The sequence below is a fragment of the Rhinatrema bivittatum genome, chromosome 16, assembly GCF_901001135.1.
Source record: "Rhinatrema bivittatum chromosome 16, aRhiBiv1.1, whole genome shotgun sequence".
Taxonomy (NCBI): domain Eukaryota; kingdom Metazoa; phylum Chordata; class Amphibia; order Gymnophiona; family Rhinatrematidae; genus Rhinatrema; species Rhinatrema bivittatum.
Genome location: NC_042630.1, coordinates 160,380 through 184,203, shown reverse-complemented (window position 1 = coordinate 184,203; position 23,824 = coordinate 160,380). Strand labels below are relative to the sequence as shown.

The window sequence follows — 23,824 nt, the reverse complement described above, 5'->3', positions numbered from 1 at the left end:
ACTTCCTCTGGTCTGCTTGCTCAGCACACTGAACCATTGTTGTTCCCGATCCTGTTGGGGTAAGGGGAAGTGGGCTTCCGAGCGAGTTCAGCGCCCCCCCCCCCCCCCCCGGTGGGCTAGGCCTAAAGCAGGGCCTAGCCCACCAGAGGTGATCTGATACAGACTTTCAGATACTTGAAAAGTTTTAATGATCCAAAGACAACGACAAACATTTTCCGTTGCAAAAAAATCAGCAGAACCAGGGGTCACGTTTTGAAGCTCCAGAGAGGACGTCTCAGAACCAATGTCAGGAAGTATTTCTTCATGGAGAGGGTGGTGGATGCCTGGAACGCCCTTCCAGAGGAGGTGGTGAAGACCAGAGCTGTGAAGGACTTCAAAGGCGCGTGGGATAAACACTGTGGATCCATAAAGTCTAGAGGATGTGAATGAAGAGTGGGTGGCTTGCGGGAATGACAGCTACTGCCTGGAGATAATACCCTTATTCAATAAACATACACACGGTTAATGCGACTCCAACATTGCTCTAAGCTTCAACGGTAAGAGGAAATGTGGAAAAAAGGATTTGCATTCACAAAAAAGCGGGTAGCTTTCTTGTTATGGCGGCTACTACCCCAAACCAAATAAGCCTGATACTTCACTTTCAATGCATATCCAGCATAGCTCTCTGCTTCAACGGCAGGGGAGAAAAACAGATACTTCACGCATATCCAGCATAGCTCTCTGCTTCAATGGCAGGGGAAAAGACTGATACTTCAAGCATATCCAGATTAGCTCTCTGCTTCAATGGCAGGGGAGAAAATCTGATACCTCACTTTAAATGCATATCCAGCATAGCTCTCTGCTTCAACGGCAGGGGAGAAAGACTGATACTTCAAGCATATCCAGATTAGCTCTCTGCTTCATCGGCAGGGGAGAAAATCTGATACCTCACTTTAAATGCATATCCAGCATAGCTCTCTGCTTCAACGGCAGGGGAGAAAGACTGATACTTCACGCATATCCAGCATAGCTCTCTGCTTCAACGGCAGGGGAGAAAGACTGATACTTCGCACATATCCAGCATAGCTCTCTGCTTCAATGGCAGGGGGAATGAAGAAAGGTGGATCTATATACAGACAACAACCACCAAGGACTTAATTATTTAGTCTGGGTGGGCAGGTGGGCATGGGTGTGGCTTGCTTATTGCGGCGGTTGCTACCCCTAACTAATTGGGCTAGATATTTCACTTAGATGCAGTTCCAACACTGCTCTCTCATTGATGGTGGGGGGTGGAAGGGAAATAGAACCAAAAGGTTACTAAGAGCCAGGAGTAACATAAGTATGAGAAAAAAAAAAGTGTGAAATTTGCTGGGCAGACTGGATGGACCGTTTGGTCTTCTTCTGCCGTCATTTCTATGCTTCTATGTCAGCATACTGTGTGGTAGGCCGCTGTAGTGCCATCTTGCATACATTTTTATGCTTGTATTCCCTGCCATAGAGCTTCATACGCACGCTGCTTGTTGGCTCTGCGCACGTGCTGTGCGCATGCCGCACACAGGCTGTGCTCATAACAGCATGCGCGTATGTACACGCACAACTTACTAGGTGCAGAATACAAGAAAAGACGTGTGCCTTGCTGTGGCCCGCATTGCGCCCAAAATCTGTGCGCATAGAATTTTAAGCACGAGCTGTTTGAACACGCAGTTATCGCCAGTGGCTCTGGCAGCAAAGAAACATAAGCGTCTTTCTCTCTGCTCTGCTTGTCATATTAGGGCTTCACTTCTGACCTGAATTCTTGCTTATGTCGGCTCTGTGAGGAAGCCCAGGGAGAGCTGGGCCTCCCCGGACTTTACTAAGCCCGGCTCCTCCCATTCAGAGGATGGGTCAGCCACAGCCTTAACCGGAAATATCCCGGATCTGAGTAACCCTGGGACTGGGTCATCCATGAGAGTGGGAAATTCAGCAGCACCTACCCCAGTACCTCCTGGGCTAGGCATGGACCTGGCCACCTTCCCTTGGGTGGAATTCTTTAAGGGCATTCACACCTTCGTACAGGCACAGTCTGCTACCTCACTGGATGGAACTTCAGCCGGTAAGCTCTCCCTCTCCTAGTCCTATCGGGAGACCTAGAGACATACCTCACCTCATCAAGGGTATCCCTGGCAGGGACCCGGATGGCACAGACAAAGAAGAGGATCCAGATTCCTTGGAAGATGGGGAAATCCCCCCAGTTTAGAACCGTATCGGACCATGTTACGGTTTTTCCATAGAGACGAATTGCTGGTCCTGGTTTCCCAGACCCGGAAGATGCTGGGAGTTCCTGGGACGGACTCTGTGATGGAACCAAAGAAGATTCCCATTCTGATTTCCCTACAGAAAGTCTCTTACTACTTTGCAGAACTGGAAGCCATCCAGGAGTTGATTTACCTGGATTGGGATGCCCCAAGTTTTAAAGGTGGACGAATGTTAGAAGCTCTGTACCCACTGGATCCAGCAGTGAGAGAATGTTTGCGTTTCCCTAAAGTGGATGTGCTGGTCTGTGCCGACTCTAAGCGAACAATTGTCCCAGTGGAGGGAGGAGCAGCCTTAAACGATGCACACAATAGGCGGATGGAGACCATCCTTAAACAGGCCTTTGCTGCAATACCAATGACCTTACAGATTGCTTCTTGTTGCACCCTGGTAGCTCATTTGTGTCTGCTCCTCTCTCGGGAGATGGATGACTCAGGTGAATTTCTGAGCGGTTATGGAACCCACCACAGCCTTTTTAGCTGATGTAGGCTCGGACATAGTCCGTACCTTGGCCAGAGGATTGGCCTCTGTAGTGGTGGCTAGAAGACAGCTATGGCTGCGGAATTGGACAGCAGACGCAACCTCCAAGGCAAATCTCACAAAGATGCCCTTTAAAGGATCACTCCTCTTCGGAAGCGAATTGGAAAATCTGGCCAGTAAACAGGATGAATCTCCAGTACCCCGGCTACCAGTAGTTACAGTGCCCCTTGCCCATGAGGAGTCAGATTCAGGAGCTCCCAATGCTTTTCCACCTACAGAAATTTGAGATTTCAGAAGACTCGGTCCTTTGGGAGGTAGCAGCTCTTTCGAAATCGGTAGCCCAAAGAAGGCCAGGCTTGGGTTCAGGTTTGTCCCGAACCCCCCAATGAAGTTTTGCCAACCACCCTCGGAACAAGGAGATAGGGGGTCGACTGTACCTCTTCTACCATCGGTGGGTCGAGATCACTTCAGACAAATGGGTACTGGAGATCATACGAGAAGGATATGCAGTGGAATTTCGCAGCACTCCACGGGACATATTCATGATATCTCCTGGCCACTCCCAGCACAAGAAGCAGGCAGTGGAGACTATCCTGTTAAGGTTCTTCAGGATGAGGGCTATAATCCCAATACCTGTGCCCCAGTAAAATATTGGGCGTTATTCCATCTATTTCATTGTACCCAAGAAGGAGGGTTCCTTTCGCCCCATCCTGAACCTCAAGAGCATCAACCGACATCTACGAGTGATTCATTTCCGCATGGAAACCCTATGCTCTGTAATAATGGCCATACAATCAGGAAAGTTCTTAACCTCCCTGGACCTATCCGAGGCCTACCTACATATTCCAATCCATCAAAAACATCAATGTTTTCTACACTTTGCGATACTAGGTCGCCATTATTAGTTCTGGGCACTGCAGTTTGGCCTGACTACTGCCCCTAGAACATTTTCCAAGATTATGGTGGTCATAGTGGCAACGTTGAGAAAAGAGGGAATCTTGATGCACCCGTACTTGAATGACTGGTTGATCCGGGCAGAGTCCGTGGAAGAGAATCTCTGGATGACCAACAGGGTGACCTCCTTGTTTCAGGAACTCGGTTGGGTCGTAAACCTGAACAAAAGCAGTCTCAAACCCTCCCAGTCCTTGGAATATCTGGGAGTCTGGTTCGACACCAAGCAGGGCAAGGTCTTCCTCCCAACCAAGTGGATAAGGAAGTTGATGTCCCAAGTGCATCTGTTAATGAACATGATACGCCTGATGGTGTGGAGCTATCTTCAAGTCCTTGGTTTGATGGTATAAACAAAAAAAGATAGATGCCGGATGTCCTTTTAGTAGTGGAGACAGCACATCCAGACTTGGCGAAAATGACAGGCACCTATTGTAGATGCTTCACTGACCATTAATGTGCGTTAAAAATAACTGATACACGAACAAGCTGTGCTTGAGTCCTGAACAGAAAGTTGTAGCCCCTGAGGCAGCCACTTGAATAGTGGCAAAACTTGGCCAGAGTTGGGCATTTTAATACGTCTCCACTATAATAAACATTTTAAAAGGACATCCGGCACCTATCTTTTTTTGTTTATACCATAACGGCTTTCATAGATCGCCTCCCTTCTTGCTTTTTTGGTCCTTCGGTTTGATGGTGGCAACCCTGGAAGTAGTGTTGTGGGCAAGGGCACACAAGTGACCACTTCAATGCTCCCTGCGGTCACGTTGGAACCCGCTGTCTCAAGATTATTTGATTCGCCTCCACTTACTGATGGAAGTATGCGCTCGGCTCCGGTAGTGGCTGCAGGAAGCTCATCTGGGTAGGGGTGTAGTCCTGTCCCCTCTGAACTGGCTGGTCCTCATGACAGACATGAGCCTTCAGAGCTGGGGTGCTCACTCTCAGGAACTGACAGCCCAGGGATGTTGGACCAAAGAAGAGGCCCTCAGGAACATAAACTGCCAGGAATCCTGGGCAGTCATATTGGTGTGTCTACAATTCAGCCACATACTCCAGGGTCAGGCAGTTCACCTAATGTCGAACAATGCAACAACAATAGCCTACATCAACCACCAGGGTAGAACTAAAAGCCAGCAAGTATCACAGGAGATAGATCTCCTTATGGAATGGGCGGAAATATGTCTACAGTTTCCCACATCACAGCAAAAGACAACATCAGAGCAGACTTTCTAAGCAGTCTTTTAATTGGTAGTAGATCACTGGGATCTCCCTTCCATCAACCTGCTGGCTGCATCTCACATTGCGAAGGTTCCCCAATTCTTCAGTCTCATAAGAGATCAGTTGACCCTAGGGATCAATGCTGTCATTCAGACCTGGAGCAGCTGCTCGATCGCTGGAATATAAAGATATTGAAGACTTAAATACCGATTTATAAATTATTTGTTGGAACTAGTGTTTAACAACATTTTATGACACCTACCCTATATTCAGTATATACTGGTATGAATAAATAATTTGTATGATAATTTTAAAAAATGTTAAGGAGTGGAGGGAAAGTTTCATATAAACTCATTGGTGTCTCGGCACCACAGTTATGTGGTGGTATAATCATTAACTGACCCCCTCCTCCTGTGTGCAATTTTTTTTACTATAAAAGGTTTTTTTCACCTATGTAAACTCTTCCGTGAAGTGAACGTAAAACTTAATTATAAAGCCATAACAGTGCTGTGTTTAAAGAGCTAAAAATGCTCTACTTTTAAGGTATTATGGAGTAAAGTTCAGACTTCCCTTTATGGTGTTGATATGCGCTGTCCAATTTCCAACAAAAGTCCCGACACAGTTGATCAGTGTTTCAGACTATAAGTCTTTCCTCAGGGGTGTGAAACATTGTAGAGCTGCCAACTTGCTGGGTATCTGGATGAACTCCATTAGGTGTGAGCCTCTGATGAACTTGAGGTATACGACTCTTGATGCCTCAAGTTCATCAGAGCCTCTGATGAACTTGAGGTATACGACTCTATACGCCTCAAGTTCATCAGAGCCTCTGATGAACTTGAGGTATACGACTCTATACGCCTCAAGTTCATCAGAGGCTCACACCTAATGGAGTTCATCCAGATTCCCAGCAAGTTGGCAGCTCTACAATGTTTCACACCCCTGAGGAAAGACTTATAGTCTGAAACACTGATCGACTGTGTCGGGACTTTTGTTGGAAATTGGACAGCGCATATCAACACCATAAAGGGAAGTCTGAACTTTACTCCATAATACCTTAAAAGTAGAGCATTTTAGCTCTTTAAACACAGCACTGTTATGGCTTCACGGAAAGAGTTACATAGGTGAAAAAAACCTTTTATAGTAAAACAAATTGCACACAGGAGGAGGGGTCAGTTAATGATTATACCACCACATAACTGTGGTGCCGAGACACCAATGAGTTTATATGAAACTTTCCCTCCACTCCTTAACATTTTTTAAAATTATCATACAAATTTTTTAAAATTATCATACAAATTATTTATTCATACCAGTAGACACTGAATATAGGGTAGGTGTCATAAAATGTTGTTAAACACTAGTTCCAACAAATAATTTATAAATCGGTATTAAGTCTTCAATATCTTTATATTCCAGCGATCGAGCAGCTGCTCCAGATTGATTATTTGTAATTTCCAATCACTGTACCAGTGGCATTGATTTGTCTAGGTCATTCAGACCTGGCCAGAAGAGGAGCTGTTATATGCCTTCCCTCCATGGCCCCTCCTAGGCAGGGTCATTCGCATGTCAGCTCATCTAGACATGGCCCTGTTTCCTGAAAGGGGGTGAAGCACCTCCAGCCATCCCTACAGTGGCTGGTTCCCTTGTGGAATCTTAATCTAGTATTGGAGTTTTTGGCAGGGCCTTCCGTTCGACCACTGTGCAGTCTTTCCTTGCATTTATTAACCCTGAAAATGGTGTTCCTGATGCCTATATACTACAAGTATTATTGCGTTGGGAACCATTCCTTTGGATGGCTCCAGGAACGTTACAGCTTCGTACCGTTCCATCCTTCTTGCCCAAGGTAGTCTTGGAGTTTCATTTGAATCAGTCCATTTCACTGCCACCCCTAGATAAGCACAAGGACATGGAAGAATATCCCCTCCTCCGCCATTTGAATGTCAGTAGGCTTTTGGAGCGGTATCTGGAAGTTTCAGAACTGGTCCAAAAGACAGACCACCTGTTTGTCCTTCACAGTGGAATGAAGCAGAGATTAAGGAGGTGGTCACAGGAGTCTGTGTAGAGGCAGGAAAGCCATTACCCCCTCAGGTTAAAGCTCATTCCACTAGGGCTCAGGCAGTCTCATGGGTGAAAGCTAGACTGCTGTCTCCCATCAACATCTGCTGAGCGGCGACGTGGTCCTCCTTATACACCTTTTCCAGGTTCCATCGCCTGGACATTGAGGCTCGGGAGGATGCAGCCTTTGAAAGGGCGGTGTTAACTGGACAGTGGGAGGCCTCCTGCCCTGACCGGGAGTAGCTTTTGTACATCCCATTGGTCCTGAGTCCATCTAGCTTCATGCTAGAAAATAAGTTACGTAATAATTTAATTTCCTTAGTGTAGATAGATGGATTCAGCATCCTGCCCAAGGATTCGCCCGTGGAGTGGATAATGCTTCCAAGAAATTAGAGGTAAACCGTTATCCAATCCCTAGATCAGGGCATCTATAATCTTACTGGGGTTCAGTGCTTATGTTTGGTTGAGTACAGTTATGGTTATCCATTTTTAATAAAGTTTTTTCAATAGTAGGTCCAAGGTGGCTTTTGAAGAGAATACTGAAGGACTGAGGTCACTGCAGGGCTATATATACTGTGTTGTCAGCTTTGCAACCTGACTCTGTCTCCATCTGCTGGCAGGAGAACATAAACCCATTGGCCCTGAGTCCTTCTGTCTACACTAAGGAAAACAAAATTATCAGGTAAGCAATTTCTCCAATGCAAGTGTGCTTGCGTGAATAGGTATGAGGTTTTGTGTACAGGAGCATGTAACTCTGATTATCTGTTGTTTATCTCTTCTTGTTGCTGGTCTGTGCTGGCTCTGTTCATGCTGAACAGGACACCCTGAAAAATCTGAAATCTGAGGAGTCTCTAAGACATGAGAAAGAAATTCAAGCTCTTTACATGTCCATAGATCCTCAAAGTCGACCATCACCTTCCAGTTCTCCTATCTTGTCTCACCAGAATGATGACTCTACAGAGGACATGGGGAGGTATGTGTCAGGATTGTAAAGGAGCAATGACCTTACACAGACCACAGAGAAGTGTGTGTCAGAATTAGTCTGGGCTGTCATGACAAGGGTGGATGGGTGAGTCAGGATTACAGGAGGACATGAGGAGATGCATTACAGGACTGCACAGGAGCAATGACCCTACACAGACCATGGGGAGGTTTGTGTCAGGATTACACGGGAGCAATGATCCTTCCCTTGACAGCAAGGAGGTTCATGTCTGGATCACACAAGACTTTTAAATCACATGTATCTGAATATATCTTATTAATACTGATGGAGGGTAATTTTCAGTATGATGGAGCTGGCTAAATAATTGGCTAGACCAGGCTTTTTAAGATTTGTGTCAAGTTAAGCTGCTGAAAAATACATTTCTGGAGGTGGGATTGTGTGTGAATACATGCCTTCTGTATATTACTTTTCCAAATACACACAGTACTTTCCAGCATTTACTCCATCTGCAGCTGTAGAAGGGGCAAATAGATGGGGATGCTGTACCTGCACAGCTTTGAGCAAAATTGGAAAGAGAAACTACCGGAATAACTTCCTCTATAAAATGTTCCTCTTGCTGGAAAGTAACAGTGAAACCTGTGCTTGTTATGAATAGCGTGCCTGATAGAGATGGAGCTGAGATGGGAGGGGAGGCAGATCTCTGGCTCGGTTTTTCCTTCCTCTGATGATCTGCTTTCTCCCTCAGTCACTCAGAGTTTTCTACAGTGCTGCCAGAGTTGGTAATCACAGATGACACCATAGCCCCAGACCTAGAAGATGAGGCTTCGGATATTGGATTTAGAAGAAAAGAAAGCAGCTTAGAGGAGCAGAGATATGGGAATCTGATGGATGGAAATCAGGCTCTTTTTCCACACATTGCCAACATGGAGCACACCTCCCGGACGAGCCTCCTGTTCCCAGAGCTTCAGCGCCAGAAAAGACACAGATTAGGGCTCAAGCAGGAACCTCGCATGGCTCTCTCTGCCTTAGACCTGAGATCCATGCTTACCTCTGACCCTTCCAGTCAGTTAGAGCCAAGTGCAGTCTCTCATCACGACTCTGTCTTCTGGAGCAGCATGCCAGACATGGGGTCCTTCATGGAGCTTCGAGAGGCCTCCCCTTTCTCCGATACTGAGGAGGAAAGCCTGGACTCTGGCTCCACAGATCACTTTCCAATCTCCAATATCCCCAGGGGCAGTTTGGTAGTGGAAACACTGCAGAGAGCAAAGATTATGGAGAAGCAATGGAGAAAGGGCTCTGCTAAAGATTATAGTGACAGCACCTCTGATCTCTCTGGCACAGAGGAGTTGGAGTTTGTGAAAAGCAGAGCCCACATCAGCACTGATGAGGAAGGGTGGGTCCACAGAATATCTGGTGAGGAAGACTTGGGCCAAGATACATTAGAAGAGCACCTTTTTTCTAATTTGTCCTTGACCAATAACAAGGAGGAGGAAGAACCTCTGCCACAGAGCAAGAATATTCTGAGAGACAGAAATGGTTCAGATTTTCCTGTCCATGTCAGAAACATGCCCCTCTCCCAGAATACCACTACAAATAGTCCTCCATCTTCTGAGAGACTCTGGACAAATCTACAGCCACCTAAAGGGCCCCAGATACATGCAGAAAACTATGAGGGCCCCCTCTCTCCGTGGCTCTTGACAATCCAGGTGGAATCAGAGCTATACAAAACACTTTCTCCACGCACTCTTAAAGTTGAGGATATCCTGATGAAGAGGAGGGAGGTCTGTGCCAGCACCATCCCTGTTCAATTCCAGGAGAGACAAGGCTATACTGCAACTTCTGCTCCATTCACAAGTCGCAAGCTGACACAAAAGGAGCTTCGACGACTTAGAAGTATTCACTTGAAATGCACCACCTCAGTCTCGTAAGTATTGCACTGATAAATTTCCTCAGCAGACTTGAAGACAGATGCAGGCTCCTGGAGATATTCAGCATGAGAAGCCACCTATAGATAATGGGAATGGGACCCCTGGGAACACCCAGCATCATAGGCCCCCTCCCCCCATAGACTCGTGAGATTGGGGCTCTTGAGGATATCTAGGAGTGACATTATCAATAGGTAGAGTACGCAAGTGTCTTTGAGCAGCCGTCCTGCTGTGAGTTGCTTGTTTTAGACCATCAGCTGTGACACTACACTATATTTGGGGGAGGAAGAGCATGCACAGCCTGATGTCTGTATGCCTAAGGGCAGCCACTGGGATATCCAGCATCAGAGCCCCATCATAGACTCATAGCATTGTGTGAGGTTCCTTCGGTTACTCACCATCAGGTGGAGGGGTTCGGCAGTGAGATATTATAGAAGGATCACCAAATGTTCTGAAAAGGGCTGGGAGCCTAAGGGTGGTGCAAAGAAAAACATGGAGGCATATGAGGCAACAGTTCAGGAGTCTGGTGTATAAGAACAGAAAAATAGCAACCCTTCTCCTTTCCTTTCTGTTTCAGTGAAGTGTAGCAATTCCAAATACTGAGGTCTCTGGATTTGCACTAATGATGCCTGAGAAGGATGTTGGGGAGATGCCGGTTCTGGACATGGTTTTCAAGGGTGATGATTCTGATGAACTGACCCAAATCACGGTGAACCTGGAAGATGTACTATCCCAGATTGACACACTAAAGAGTAGCAAGTCACCTGGACCGGATGGACTACACCCTAGGGTTCTGAAGTAACTCAGAAATGAAATTTCAGATGTATTACAAATAATTTATAACCTGTCATTAAAATCATCCATTGTACCTGAAGACTGGAGGGTGGCCAGTGTAACCCCAATATTTAAAAAGGGGCTGCAGGGGCGATCCAGGAAACTACAGCCCAGTGAGCCTGACTTCAGTGCCAGGAAAAATAGTGGAAACTATTCTCAAGATCAAAATTACAGAGCATATAGAAAGACATGATTTAATGAAACACAGTCATCATGGATTTACCCAAGGGAAGTCTTGCTTAACAAATCTGCTTCATTTTTTTGAAGGGGTTAATAAACGTGTGGATAAAGGTGAACCGGTAGATGTAGTGTATTTGGATTTTCAGAAGGCATCTGACAAAGTCCCTCATGAGAGGCTTCAAAGAACACTAAAAAGTCATGGGATAGGAGGCAAAGTCCTTTCATGGATTACAAACTGATTAAAAGACAGGAAACAGAGAGTAGGATTAAATGGTCAATTTCCTCAGTGGAAAAGGGTAAACAGTGGAGTGCCTCAGGGATCTGTACTTGGACCGGTGCTTTTCAATATATTTATATATATATATATATATTAGAGATGTGAATCGTGTGATCGATCGTCTTAACGATCGATTTTGGCTGGGGGGGGGGGAATTGGATCGTCGGTTTCGTTTTTTTTTAAATCGTGTAAATCGTAAATCGGGAGAGGGCGGGAAAACTGGCACACTAAAACAACCCTAAAACCCACCCCGACCCTTTAAAATAAATCCCCCACCCTCCTGACCCCCCCCCAAATGTCTTAAATTACCTGGGGTGCAGTGGGGGGGGGGGGTCCCGCTGTGATCTTCCACTCTCGGGCCACTGGTGCGTTAATAGAAATGGCGCCGGCGCTACCTTTGCCCTGTCATATGACAGGGCAAAGGTAGCGCCGGCGCCATTTTGGTTCCTGTCCACTGACGTCACGAGCGCAGGAGAACGCTCCCGGACCCCCGCTGGACCCCCAGGGACTTTTGGCCAGCTTGGGGGGCCTCCTGACCCCCACAAGACTTTCCAGAAGTCCAGCGGGGGTCCGGAAGCGACCTCCTGCATTCGAATCGTATTGCCGTATTGCAAAATGGCGCTGGCCATACGGCCTTGCCTCTCACTGTTTTATGTGTCTGTCTCTGCCTTGATTCAGGAAACTTTATGCTCCTCTGTCTCTAAAGTAACAAAGAGGGGAAAAGGAAAGAAAAAGATCTGCAGATGATACAAAATTGTTCAGAGTAGTTAAATCACAAGCAGATTGTGATAAATTGCAGGAAGACCTTGTGAGACTGGAAAATTGGGCATCCAAATGGCAGATGAAATTTAATGTGGATAAGTGCAAGGTGATGCATATAGGGAAAAATAACCCTTGCTATAGTTACACAATGTTGGGTTCCATATTAGGTGCTACTACCCAAGAAAGAGATCTAGGTGTCATAGTGGATAACACATTGAAATCGTCGGCTCAGTGTGCGGCAGTCAAAAAAGCAAACAGACTGTTGGGAATTATTAGAAAGGGAATGGTTAATAGAACGGAAAATGTCATAATGCCTCTGTATCGCTCCATGGTGAGACCGCACCTTGAATACTGTGTACAATTCTGGTCGCCGCATCTCAAAAAAGATATAATTGCGATGGAGAAGGTACAGAGAAGGGCAACCAAAATGATAAGGGGAATGGAACAACTCCCCTATGAGGAAAGACTAAAGAGGTTAGGACTTTTCAGCTTGGAGAAGAGACGACTGAGGAGGGATATGATAGAGGTGTTTAAAATCATGAGAGGTCTAGAACTGGTAGATGTGAATCGGTTATTTACTCTTTAGGATAATAGAAAGACTAGGGGGCACTCCATGAAGTTAGCATGTGACACATTTAAAACTAATCGGAGAAAGTTCTTCACTCAACACACAATTAAACTTTGGAATTTGTTGCCAGGGGATGTGGTTAGTGCAGTTAGTGTAGCTGTGTTTAAAAAAGGATTGGATAAGTTCTTGGAGGAGAAGTCCATTACCTGCTATTAATTAAGTTGACTTAGAGAATAGCCACTGCCATTAGCAAAGGTAACATGGAATAGACTTAGTTTTTGGGAACTTGCCAGGTTCTTATGGCCTGGATTGGCCACTGTTGGAAACAGGATGCTGGGCTCGATGTACCCTTGGTCTGACCTAGTATGCCATTTTCTTATGTTCTTATGACTATTCCTCAAACTTCACCAGATCTCTCCTCATGCCCTACACTTTCCATATCTTCCAAGATGTCTACCATGTTGAAGGTTTTGGTATCTGCAAAGAAGTGAACCTTTCCCAATAGCCCTTCCACAATATCACTTCTGAAAATGTTGAATCCATTCATGGACCAATAAAGGCACTTGTGTTTAAACAGGCTTTTCATTCATTTAAATGGCATGCCTGATTTTGTATCTCCTGATTTAGGTGTAATATAGATTCATTGTTTTTTGTTTTGTTCTAAAAGTATGTGTTTATTGCAGCAATGTGCATCCAGTGTCATTCCTACATGTTGGTAATTTGTGTTTTCACTCTGTCACATGTAGCCATATTGTTCTTGATGGCGGAAAGATGTTGGTTATGTCGGTTGACCGCTAGCCGAGTTTCATGAATTCATTGATGTCTGCTTGGTTGACAGTATTGCACTTCCAGCAACTTCATGGGAATGGAGTATTCTTGTTTTAGATCTGGCATTGTAGAAACTCTATTAATTTTCCTGTTTCTATTTTGCAATTATTCAATTTCAGGCCTCTTGTTTTGTGCCCCACCTTGAAATGGGGATGAATGCGGGATGTAAACATTGAGAAATAAGGTCTTTGACAGATTCCGTATAGGCAAATTATAAATTGGGCCCTAAAGTGACTGCCTGGATATTTATTTTATTTATTTAAGGGCATTTATATACCGTTTTATAAAAATAAATTTTGTCAAAACGGTTTACAGGAAATGGTAAATGGATGTCACTCTGAAGAGAAGATGTTTCTAGTGGTGTGCTCAACACTAGGTCGCAGTCGTATGTGCACAAGTACACATGCAAATATGCGCTTGTCTCAGCCATGATCATACATGTACAATTACCTGTGCAAATACACACGTTTAGGTTGTAGTCTTATGTGCACAAGTTCCCTCGCAAATACGCGCTCCAGTCTAGGCCACGGTCTTACGCGCACAAATATCTATACAAATGTGTGCTCAAGTACGTGCACAAATACTTGTTTAATTCTAGGTCACAGACATATGCACTCATATCTAGGCCTCGGCCTTATGTTCACAAGTCCCCTCACACATGCAAGAATGCACATACAGAAAAAGAACCGCTGCCATGACCTACCTTGCAGCTAAGCAAAGCCTGCCTGCCCCTTGAGTGCATTTAGGCTCGGATCTGTTCAACATCCAGCACCAAAAATCACCAAAAAGCTTCTCAGGCCTCTTGACCAGCCGAGAATCCCTGGAAACTGGAGCCAAGAGCTAGCATCCCCTGTTCTACTAAACAAGCTTTGCGCATTAGCAAATTAAAACCAGCAGAAGACCTCTACCAGAACCAGACTCCTCCTCAGTGCAAGTGCCTCTCTGCACCTCCGTGGGACAGGGAACCACTGGTGATAGTTGAGGAAGGGATTCTCCTGCCTTTTCCGCTGAAGCTGCTGACACTGCTAGCGAATTGAAAACGGCCGCTGTTCCCATGCTGATGGGGAAAGCCTCAACATTAGACCCCGTCACATGTAAGGCTTGTTTAGCTGTCGGTCCAGTGCTGGGCACCCCCCAAAGTGGCTTCCCCACCAGGGATGCACACAGAATGCATAAGCTAAGGATGTTGAAGTCTTCCTAGCATGCAGTAGAGTGGAAATTATATCTTCCGAATATCTTTTCCACATTAAACGCTTCCTATCCAAAACCAAGCCCCGAGCAGAAGCGAACTGCCTGATCTGAAAATATGTGACCTTGGTGAAAAAGGTTTGGTAGATGGACGAGATGCAACAGCCCGTCCACTGCTAAATTGACTAGATCCACAAATCATGACCTCTGAGGCCACTCCAGTGCCACTAGAATCACCTCTCCCGAGTGAATTTCTATTCAGCAGAACACTTGGCCCATCTGCGGCCATAGCCAAAACACCTACAGGAAAACACTGTGTGTCCCTGGAAGCTCCAAGGCATCGACCCCTTCTGCTCCGCGTTCCCTTCTGTGACTGAAGAAGCGTGATACCTTGGCATTTCGCTGAGTTGTCATCAACTCCATGTGGGGCCTGCCCCATCTGCAACTGATAAAATGCATCGCTTCCTCCGACAACATCCCCCTCCCCAGGATCCAGTTGTTGATGACAGAAAATATGCCTGCACATTGTCTATCTCGGCTATGTGAGATACCACCAATAATGTCAGATGCTGCTCTGCCCAGCAAACTAACTCCTGGGCTTCCTGAGCCACTGCCCGACTCTTGGTACCACCCTGTCATTTGATATAAGCTACCATTGTCACATTGTCCCACAAAATCCTTACTGGTCGACCATGCAAGAGAGGTAGACAGGCATACAACGCAATACTCACCGCTCTCATCTCTAATCAATTGATAGACCACAATGCCTGCTGCGCCAACCACTGGCCCTACACCAACTGGGTCTGACATACAGCTCCCCAACTGGAGAGACGCATCAGTGGTAACTGCTATCCAATCTGGAACTAAGTCCACTCTGCGACCTAAGTTATGCCGTCTAAGCCACCACAAGAAACTTGACCAGGATACCTCCATAAGAGGTATCCTGAAAGATGAAACTGCTCTGACAACAGATTCCACCGAGACAGCAATGCTGACTGCAGAGGTTTATGGATGGAACAGCTCCCCTATGAAGAAAGGCTGAAGAGGTTAGGGCTGTTCAGCTTGGAGAAGAGATGGCTAAGGGGGGATATGATAGAGGTCTTTAAGATCATGAGAGGTCTTGAATGTGAATCGGTTATTTACACTTTTAGATAACAGAAGGACTAGGGGGCATTCCATGAAGTTAGCAAGTAGCACATTTAAGACTAATCTGAGAAAATTCTTTTTCACTCAACGCACAATAAAGCTCTGGAATTTGTTGCCAGAGGATGTGGTTAGTGCAGTTAGTGTAGCTGGGTTCAAAAAAGGCTTGGATAAGTTCTTGGAGGAGAAGTCCATTAACTGCTAGTAATCAAGTTTACTTAGGGAATAGCCACTGCTATTAATTGCATCAGTAGCATGGGATCTTCTTGGTGTTTGGGTAATTGCCAGATGTCCTAGTTTGGCCTCTGTTGGAAACAGGATGCTGGGCTTGATGGATCCTTGGTCTGACTCAGCATGGCAATTTCTTATGTGAGCAAACGACCAAGGCACCAGCTCCAAAGTTGAAGCCATGGAATCGAGGACCTGCAAGTAATCCCAGACCCTAGATACCGCATTGTCTAACAAACTGTGAATTTGCCTCTGTGACTTGCAAATGCGTTCTCTGGTGAGAAGCACCTTCCCAATCTTGGTGTTGAAACTTGTCCCCAGGAACTCCAACACCTGAGTAGAGGAAAGATGACTTTTGGACAGGTTTACTACCCAACGCAAGGATCTCAACTGCTTTAGCACCAACGCCATTGCCTGCCTGCAAAGGACCTCTGATTTTGCCCGAATAAGCCAATCGTCCAGATACAGGTGAACTAGAATGCCCTCCTTTCTGAGAGCCACCGCCACCATGACCATCACCTTGGTGAATGTCCTTGGAGCAGTCGCAAATCTGAACAGATGGGTGCAAAATTGAAAGTGTGTCCTGAGGATCATGAACCTCAGGAAGCCCTGATGATCCAGATGGATTGCTATGTGCAAGTTCGCCTTGGCCAAATCCAGAAAAGCCAAGAACTCCCTTTTGCATACCACTGCCATGACTGACCACAGAGTCTCCATTTGAAAATGAGGAACTTTGAGAGCCACATTTACCTTTAGGTCCAAGATCAGATAGACGTTCTCCTCTTTTTTTGGAACCACAAAATAAATGGAATACCTTCCCGTCTCCCGCTCCTCTGCGGGAATGGGAACAATAGCTCCCAGCATCTGTAAGTGGGTGCTGTACCACCCACCTTTTTGTAATGGATGCACAAGGGGAGACCATGAACAAGTTCTTTAGAGGACAAGCAAATTCTAAAGCATAACCTTCTCTTTTCAAACTTAAGAACCACTGGTCCATCATGATCTTGGCCCACTCCTTGTAAAAAATAAAAGAGTCATACAACCCCATATCGCTGGCACCGATGCGTGGGCTGGTCTCGCTTCATTAGTTGGACTCGGCTCCCTGGCTAGTACCATCTCTGTTTGGCTTCTGACCTAAAAAAGACTGGACCAGGACTGCTGTCTCTCAGTACCTTGCCTCTGGACGCCCCCTGAAGCCCTAGTCTTCCGAAAATGTCTATTTACCCTAAAGTGAGAACACATAGGAAAGGATCCTTTTCCCCTTTTGGCTTATCCTCTGGCAATCTATGCCCATTATTTTCCACTAGATGTTTCATGAGCAGTTTTCCTCTGAAAGGTAACACTCCTAACTGAGACCAGATTCATAAGAGATTTGTAACCAAAGGAGTCTCCTGGCCGAGACCGCTGAAATCATGGTTCTAGAGGAAGTCTTGATGAAGACATATAATCTATCCACTTCATAGGCCACCTCCACCTCTAGCCACTTCACCAGCTTTGCCTCTGAAACAGACATTGCTTTTCCTGCCTGCAAGTGCTATAACCAACGCTTACCAGCCCGAAGCATCAAACTGCTGCAAACTGAAGAGCAAATGCCTAGGATAGACACCTCAAAAATCTTTTTGAGATGGACTTCCAGCTTCCTGTCCTACATATCTTTTTAACACTGCAGAACCAGCCAGCAGAATTGTTGTCTTCTTGGTGACCACAGAAACTGAGGCATCCTCCTTTGGAAGTATTAACAGCTCAAGCGTGTACTCCGGTAAAGGATATAACTTATCCATTGCTCTGCCAACCTTTAAGCCCACTCCCTGACCACTAACTTCCTGACTGACTTATGGAAAGGGAAAGCTTTTGCTGGACTTCTGAAGTGCATCCATGACTGGATGCATTTCCTCCTGATCAGTTTCTTCCCATGGAACCCTAATTCCCAGCTCCTTAAGGACATAGGGGATCAGGGGCCACAGCTCTTCCCTGTGGAAAGATGAACCAACTTAGGATCATCCCCTTCCACAGCCTTTTCTCTGTATCCAGTCCATCCGGAGAAGGCTCCTTCTCAGAAGGGTCATCCGCTGGAGGATCCCCATCCTCAGAATCCTCCAAGGCCTCGTCCATCACGTCTGACTTGAGTAGACCTAACAAGGACTCGCCGAACCCTTGTCGCAGCATTAGTCCATGAAACTCTGGATCTCTTCCTTGGCAGAGAGCCCATCGACCTCTCGCACCCGTAAACACGCCGCCCTGCAGCTTTCCTAGCCAGGTACGCTTTGTGCAACAATAAAACAAAATCTGATGAATAAGCTGCAGGATCATCAGAATCCTCCCCCAGGAGGTCCTCATGCTCCCCCCGACTTGAAACCCCCTGGCTCTCCATGGGGCTCTGATCGGCTGGGAAGATCCAGCTGCAAGGGAAGACAAAATGGCCACTGTTCCCACGCTAATCGGGAAGGGGCCTGCTGCTGCAGTAGAACTGCTTGTGAGCCTTCCAGGCTCTTGCTGCTTCCCTGATGCCACTGCTGACGTTCCCAAGCTGCCCTCTCCCTCAGAAAGGCTGCAGGAACATAAACTGGCCCGGGACAGCCACATGCACGCCTCACCGCATGAGGAGCATTTACTGCCGTGCAGCATGTCTAAAGCCTGCCCGATCATATGCGCGGGCAGCCGCCTAGAAGACTTCAGTAGAGAAAAAAAATCATCAAGAGCTGCTGCCACCCCAATCTGCATCCCAGAATGACACTGACCCAAAAAGGAAAAAAAAAAAAAAAATTTTGAACAAATTTTAAAGTTACCTCCCTCTCAGAGAAAATGGGCAACAGGCTTATGTTTAGGAAGCTTAAGCACCTTTTTATCCCCAAACTGCATGATCAGCTGCTCCAGGTCCTCCCCAAACAGTAGTTTGCCCTTAAAGGGGAGCACTCCAAGCTGAGCCTTCAATGAAACATCTGCTGACCAGTTTCACAACCACAAAAGCCTCCTTGTCAAGACCACAGACACCATCATCCGGGAAGAAGTGTGAATAAGATCATATAATGCATTGGATCCATAAGCTATCGCAGCTTCCAAAGGTTCTGCCTGCTCGGACTCCTGGGGCGAGAGATCCCTAGCACGCTGCAACTGTTGCACCCATCTGAGGCTTGCACGAAGCATAAAACTGCTGCACACTGTGCCCAGATGCCAAGGGCAGAAACTCCAAAAATCTTCTTAAGGTGCACTTCAAGCTTCCTATCCTGGAGATCTTTTAGGGCTGTGGTTCCCAATACTGGAATGGTGGTCCTTTTGGTAACCACCGACACAGATGCATCCACCTTAGGTACCCTTAAAAGCTCCAGAGCTTCTTTAGGCAAGGAATAAAGCTTGTCCATGGCTCTACTGAGTTGGAGCCCTGTTTCAGGAGTATCCCACCCCCTAACTATCAGGTGCTTAAGCTATGAAAGGGGAGGTCTTGGTGGGAGCCCCGCAAACCTGCCATGATCGGATCCATCATATCCCTAACACTGCTAGTTCATGCGGGATCAAAGGAACCAGCTCTTCCCGCTGGAATAAGTGCACCACCTTCGGATCATCCCCTTCCACGGAAGGAATCACTACAGACTCATCCTCCTGATCCGGGCTACCCCTAGGAGGGGGGACGACTTGAGGATCATCAACCAAAAATCTTCCCTGGTCAGAATCCTCTGAGGATACGTCATACCACTGGACCCTGAACTTTCCGGACCCTCACATCAAAAAGCATATTTATTTATTGATAAGTTTTGTATATACCGCAGAATAGGGCAGGAATCTGACCGTCTAAGCAGTTTACATATACGACATACATAAGAAAATGACAATACAATAAATTATTAAAATACATTAATTTGAGGGATCAATTAAAATATACTAGTAGAAAGATATCTCTAAATTAAGTGTGAAGATAGATCTGTTAGCTAATCTTGTAGTCTGATGTAAAAAGGTACGTTTTTAAAGTCTTTAGTGTTTGATGTTAAACGGATTTCTTCAGGAATGGAGTTCCAAGGAGTTGGGCCTGCGACTGAGAAAGCTCGTTTGTGTGTTAAGTCCAAATGTGCAATTTTTAGAGAGGGTACTTCAAGGATACATTTGTCCATTGAGCAGAGCTGTCGAGTTGGTTTATAAATCTTTAATAGAGGTAGGGTTGTATGGTAAGTTATGAATTATTGTAAGAATTTTGTATGAGACTCGTTAAGATATTGGCAACCAGTGGAGATGTTGTAGCGTTGGAGTGATACGGTCCCTACGGGATATATTGTACAATAAACGGGCTGTGGAGTCTTGAATGAGTTGAAGTGGATGAATGGTGGATGTTAGCAAGCCTAATTATAAAGAGTTACAGAAATCTAAACTTGTCAGAATGATTTACAGATCGAAAATGCGATGGAAACAATAGGGGTTTAAGTTTTCTCAACATTTGAAGTTTGTAAAAGGATTTCTTTACCAGTGCTGATATATTGTTGGAAATGGATAGTCTGGAATCAATGACTGTGCCTAGGTTTTTGGCACAAGGTTTTATTGTTATTGTTTGTCCTTCAAAAGTGAAGTTCTTTGGAGGCTGATGAAGTGATGTGCTGACTGGTGACCAGATACACTTGATGTAATAAGAGCACGAAATCAGGAGAAAAATAAGAGAGACCCCACCCCCCTGGTCCCCTTCCAGGAGAATTAGACACCGAAGGCCTCCCCGGGCCTCAAATCAGCTGGTGATAGCGCTAGGGGGAGATCCTCTCCGCCTGCCGCTGTCTCTGCAGCCACCTTGAATGTCTTCAAAATGGCTGCCATTCCCACACAGCAGGAAGGAATCGGCCTCCTCCTCCGGAGCAGTCGGCACCCGACTGGGGTCGCCCTGCCTCCCGCGACAAGCCCTCCCCCCCCCAGGGGAGACAGCAGGAACAGCGATCGGTCTTTGAAAGTCGCTCTCCACAATGCAAGCAGCGGCTCAAGCGAGGCACAGCATGGCCCGATGCAGACCACGAGGCAGGCGCCACAAACAGCGGGAAAACAGGAGCGGGGCACCGAAGAAAAAGCTAAAATTAGCCTCACTGCCTTCCACCTTACCCTGAGATGTAGCAAGCAGCCCCGACAGCAGTGCACCTCAGCTGCCATCCACCTCTTGCCTTCTTTAAGAACATAAGAACAAGCCATACTGGGTCAGACCGAGGGTCCATCAAGCCCAGCATCCTGTGTCCAACAGTGGCCAATCCAGGCCATAAGAACCTGGCAAGTACCCAAACACTAAGTCTATCCCATGTTACCATTGCTAATGGCAGTGGCTATTCCCTAAGTAAACTTGATTAATAGCCATTAATGGACTTCTCCTCCAAGAACTTATCCAATCCTTTTTTAAACCCAGCTACACTAACTGCACTAACCACATCCTCTGGCAACAAATTCCAAAGTTTAATTGTACGTCTTCTTTTTTTTTTTTACACTTTATTCCACGGAAATAAAAGAAAAGAAACCAATACTTTCCTGACAAAAAGGTGGCAAAGGCTGCTCAGAAATCCTCGCTGGAGGCGAGGGAGCTGGACCACCAGCTATCAACCCGGCACCCAAAGGAGCAAATTTGGAGTTCCCAACCCCTGCTCATCCTCTACCTACTACCAGGAGGGATAATCCCACCAGAATCTGACAACTCCCTGAGAAGATAAACATTCTCTTCCTCTTTTTTTTTCTTCTTGGGTTCAGAACTGCAGGTTTTGCACCTCCTCCATCTGCTGGAGTCAGAGAAATACTGAGGCACTGCAGGGGGCGCACCGGGTTAAGAGGCAGAGCCTGTGAAACTTTCTCTGTCTCCAGCTGCTGGAAAGGAGGCAAAACCCAGGAGTCTGGACTGATCCGGGCATGTACAGGGAACAAACGTTTTTATCATAGGAATAGCTTTCTGTAACCAAATTATGGACCCTCGTGCATGTTAATTTACTCAGGCAAAGACCAACATTTGCACACGCAGCAGACCAGCCACAGCAGATGCAGCCATATATAGTTTGAGGTGGAAAATGGAAAAATATCAAAATATATTTACAGAATTTTAGAAAGTGTGAAACAACAGCAAAGAAAGTTGTGTGAGTCAATGAAAGTCTCTGCTCCAAAATATCCAAAAGGCATTAGATAACCAACAACAATAACAGTAGGGAATATTAGTGCATCCTGCCACTAATGCTGACCACATAGCTGCACTTCCAGCCAGGAATGCTTACTAATAAGGGTGAGAGAAACTCCCTTCTCTAGTGTCTCTCACCACACCCTACATTGCAGTCAGAAACCTGGAGTCTTTGCAGAGACAGCATCTAAAGAAAAATGTGGGCAGAAACTTTTGTGACTTTGTCCAAGGTCTCTCTTGTTCACCACGTTCATTTTATATCAGAAAGGTGGTTCAGGAAATCCCGATTCTGAAGATGGTGGGAATTAAGGAATGGGGAAAGGTAGAGTCAGAAGAAAGCAGGCAGGCATGGTGGAATAGGATCATTAGGCGTAGCAGGAGTGGCGATGAGACAGTGAGAGTAGAGTGAGAAAGCAGGCAGGGAGGAGGAGAAGGGAGAGGTGGTTGGGAAATATTTAAAGATGTCTCTGCAGTGATTCCTGGATGTTTTCGCTGCAGCCACTGAGGTCCATTTCCCGCAAGACTCTGCTGATTGTTTCCAGCGTGGATCCTGTTTGTCCTGTTCGCTGCCGCCAGGCCAATAGCATCTCATATTGTGCTTCCCGGTAACGTCGGTCATTCTGTATCTCGATCCTCTCAATATCATAGTCACTGAGACCCAAACGGCGCATAAATTCTTTCCAGCGAGAAGGGGGCACATTGTCCACCACAGCGTACAAGACTCGAGGTTCTATAGGAGAGAGCAACGAGAGCACTTTATAATCTCACAAACAAACTCTCACGCTGACCTCAGCTCCCACACCCACGATTCTTACTTTCTGGGAGCTGAGCTATCACAACATCATTGATGCAGTCGGGTAACTTTGGAATCTGTGCTGAAGCCGACACTTTTGCAGGTTCAAATGCTGTTTCCCCACTTTCGCTGGATTTCATTTGGGAAGGAATAGGATAACCGGGGAGGTAGGCGTTCCGAGTCTGTTCAGTTGCCAGCTGCAGAGAAACCCAAGTGCTGTGTTATAGGCAGAATGACTGAGACACAGGGGCATACAGAGAGCAGAGGGAAGATGGGGTGAGGGAGTATGGAGAACAGGAACAGAGGAGAGAGGACTCTTGTGAGGCAGAGAGAAGTTCCTTGCACCTGCTACAAACTTCCTCTGAAATATGTTTCCTCACCTGGTCTGGAGTAGGCTGATCACTGCTCACTGCTGTCACTGCCAGAGAAAACAGAGAATCAAGGAGATCATTCCTATCTGTGCCCGTCTCCTCTACTGCCCATTCCACCTGGCTGCGCCATGTGCTTGGAATAGTCTTCCTGAACTGCCGAGTCAGACTCCCTCTCTCGGCCTCTTTAAATCCCATCTAAAGACCCACCTTTTTGAAGCTGCTTTTAAATTCTATGGCTGATTGTCTGCTTTTAGTCTTGTTAACTATCTTTCTTTTCTTTCTAAACATTGTCTTGCTTTATACCCCAAGTCTCTTATACTGTATGTTTGTCTTATTAGATTGTAAGCTCTATTGAGAAGGGACTGTCTTTTTGTATGTTTGTACAGTGCTGCGTATGCCATGTAGCACTATAGAAATGTTAAGTAGTAGTAGTAGTATAATGTAGTAATAGTAGTATAGTATAGAAGTATAGTGAAGTAGTAGTATAGTATATAAGAAGTAGTATAGTAGTAGTAATATAGTAGTATAGTAGTAATAGTATAGTATAGCAGCAGTAGTGTAGTATATAAGTAGTATAGTATAAGAAGTAGTAATATAGTAGTAGTATAGTAGTAATAGTAGAGTATAGAAGTAGTAGTATAGTATATAAGAAGTAGTATAGTAGTAATAGTAGAGTATAGAAGTAGTAGTATAGTAGTAA

General features: G+C 45.9%; 2 protein-coding genes across 2 annotated transcripts in view; one reads left to right on the top strand and one right to left on the bottom strand.

Moving 5' to 3' along the window:
* Positions 1-10,598, top strand: part of PLEKHG6 (pleckstrin homology and RhoGEF domain containing G6) — a 54,491-nt gene extending 43,893 nt beyond the window's left edge. Inside the window, exons 15-17 of the mRNA XM_029580822.1 lie at positions 7,791-7,945; positions 8,661-9,839; positions 10,418-10,598. Of these exons, the coding sequence (XP_029436682.1) occupies positions 7,791-7,945; positions 8,661-9,839; positions 10,418-10,427 (1,344 nt within the window). The 3' untranslated portion in view covers positions 10,428-10,598. The remainder of the gene's footprint in view (positions 1-7,790; positions 7,946-8,660; positions 9,840-10,417) is intronic.
* An 11,254-nt stretch (positions 10,599-21,852) lies between these two features.
* TNFRSF1A (TNF receptor superfamily member 1A) overlaps positions 21,853-23,824 on the bottom strand; it is a 46,254-nt gene continuing 44,282 nt past the window's right edge. The window contains exons 8-10 of the mRNA XM_029580390.1: positions 23,134-23,171; positions 22,776-22,950; positions 21,853-22,690 (exon numbers count right to left, since the gene is read on the bottom strand). Coding sequence (XP_029436250.1) covers positions 22,416-22,690; positions 22,776-22,950; positions 23,134-23,171 — 488 coding nt within the window. The 3' untranslated portion in view covers positions 21,853-22,415. The remainder of the gene's footprint in view (positions 22,691-22,775; positions 22,951-23,133; positions 23,172-23,824) is intronic.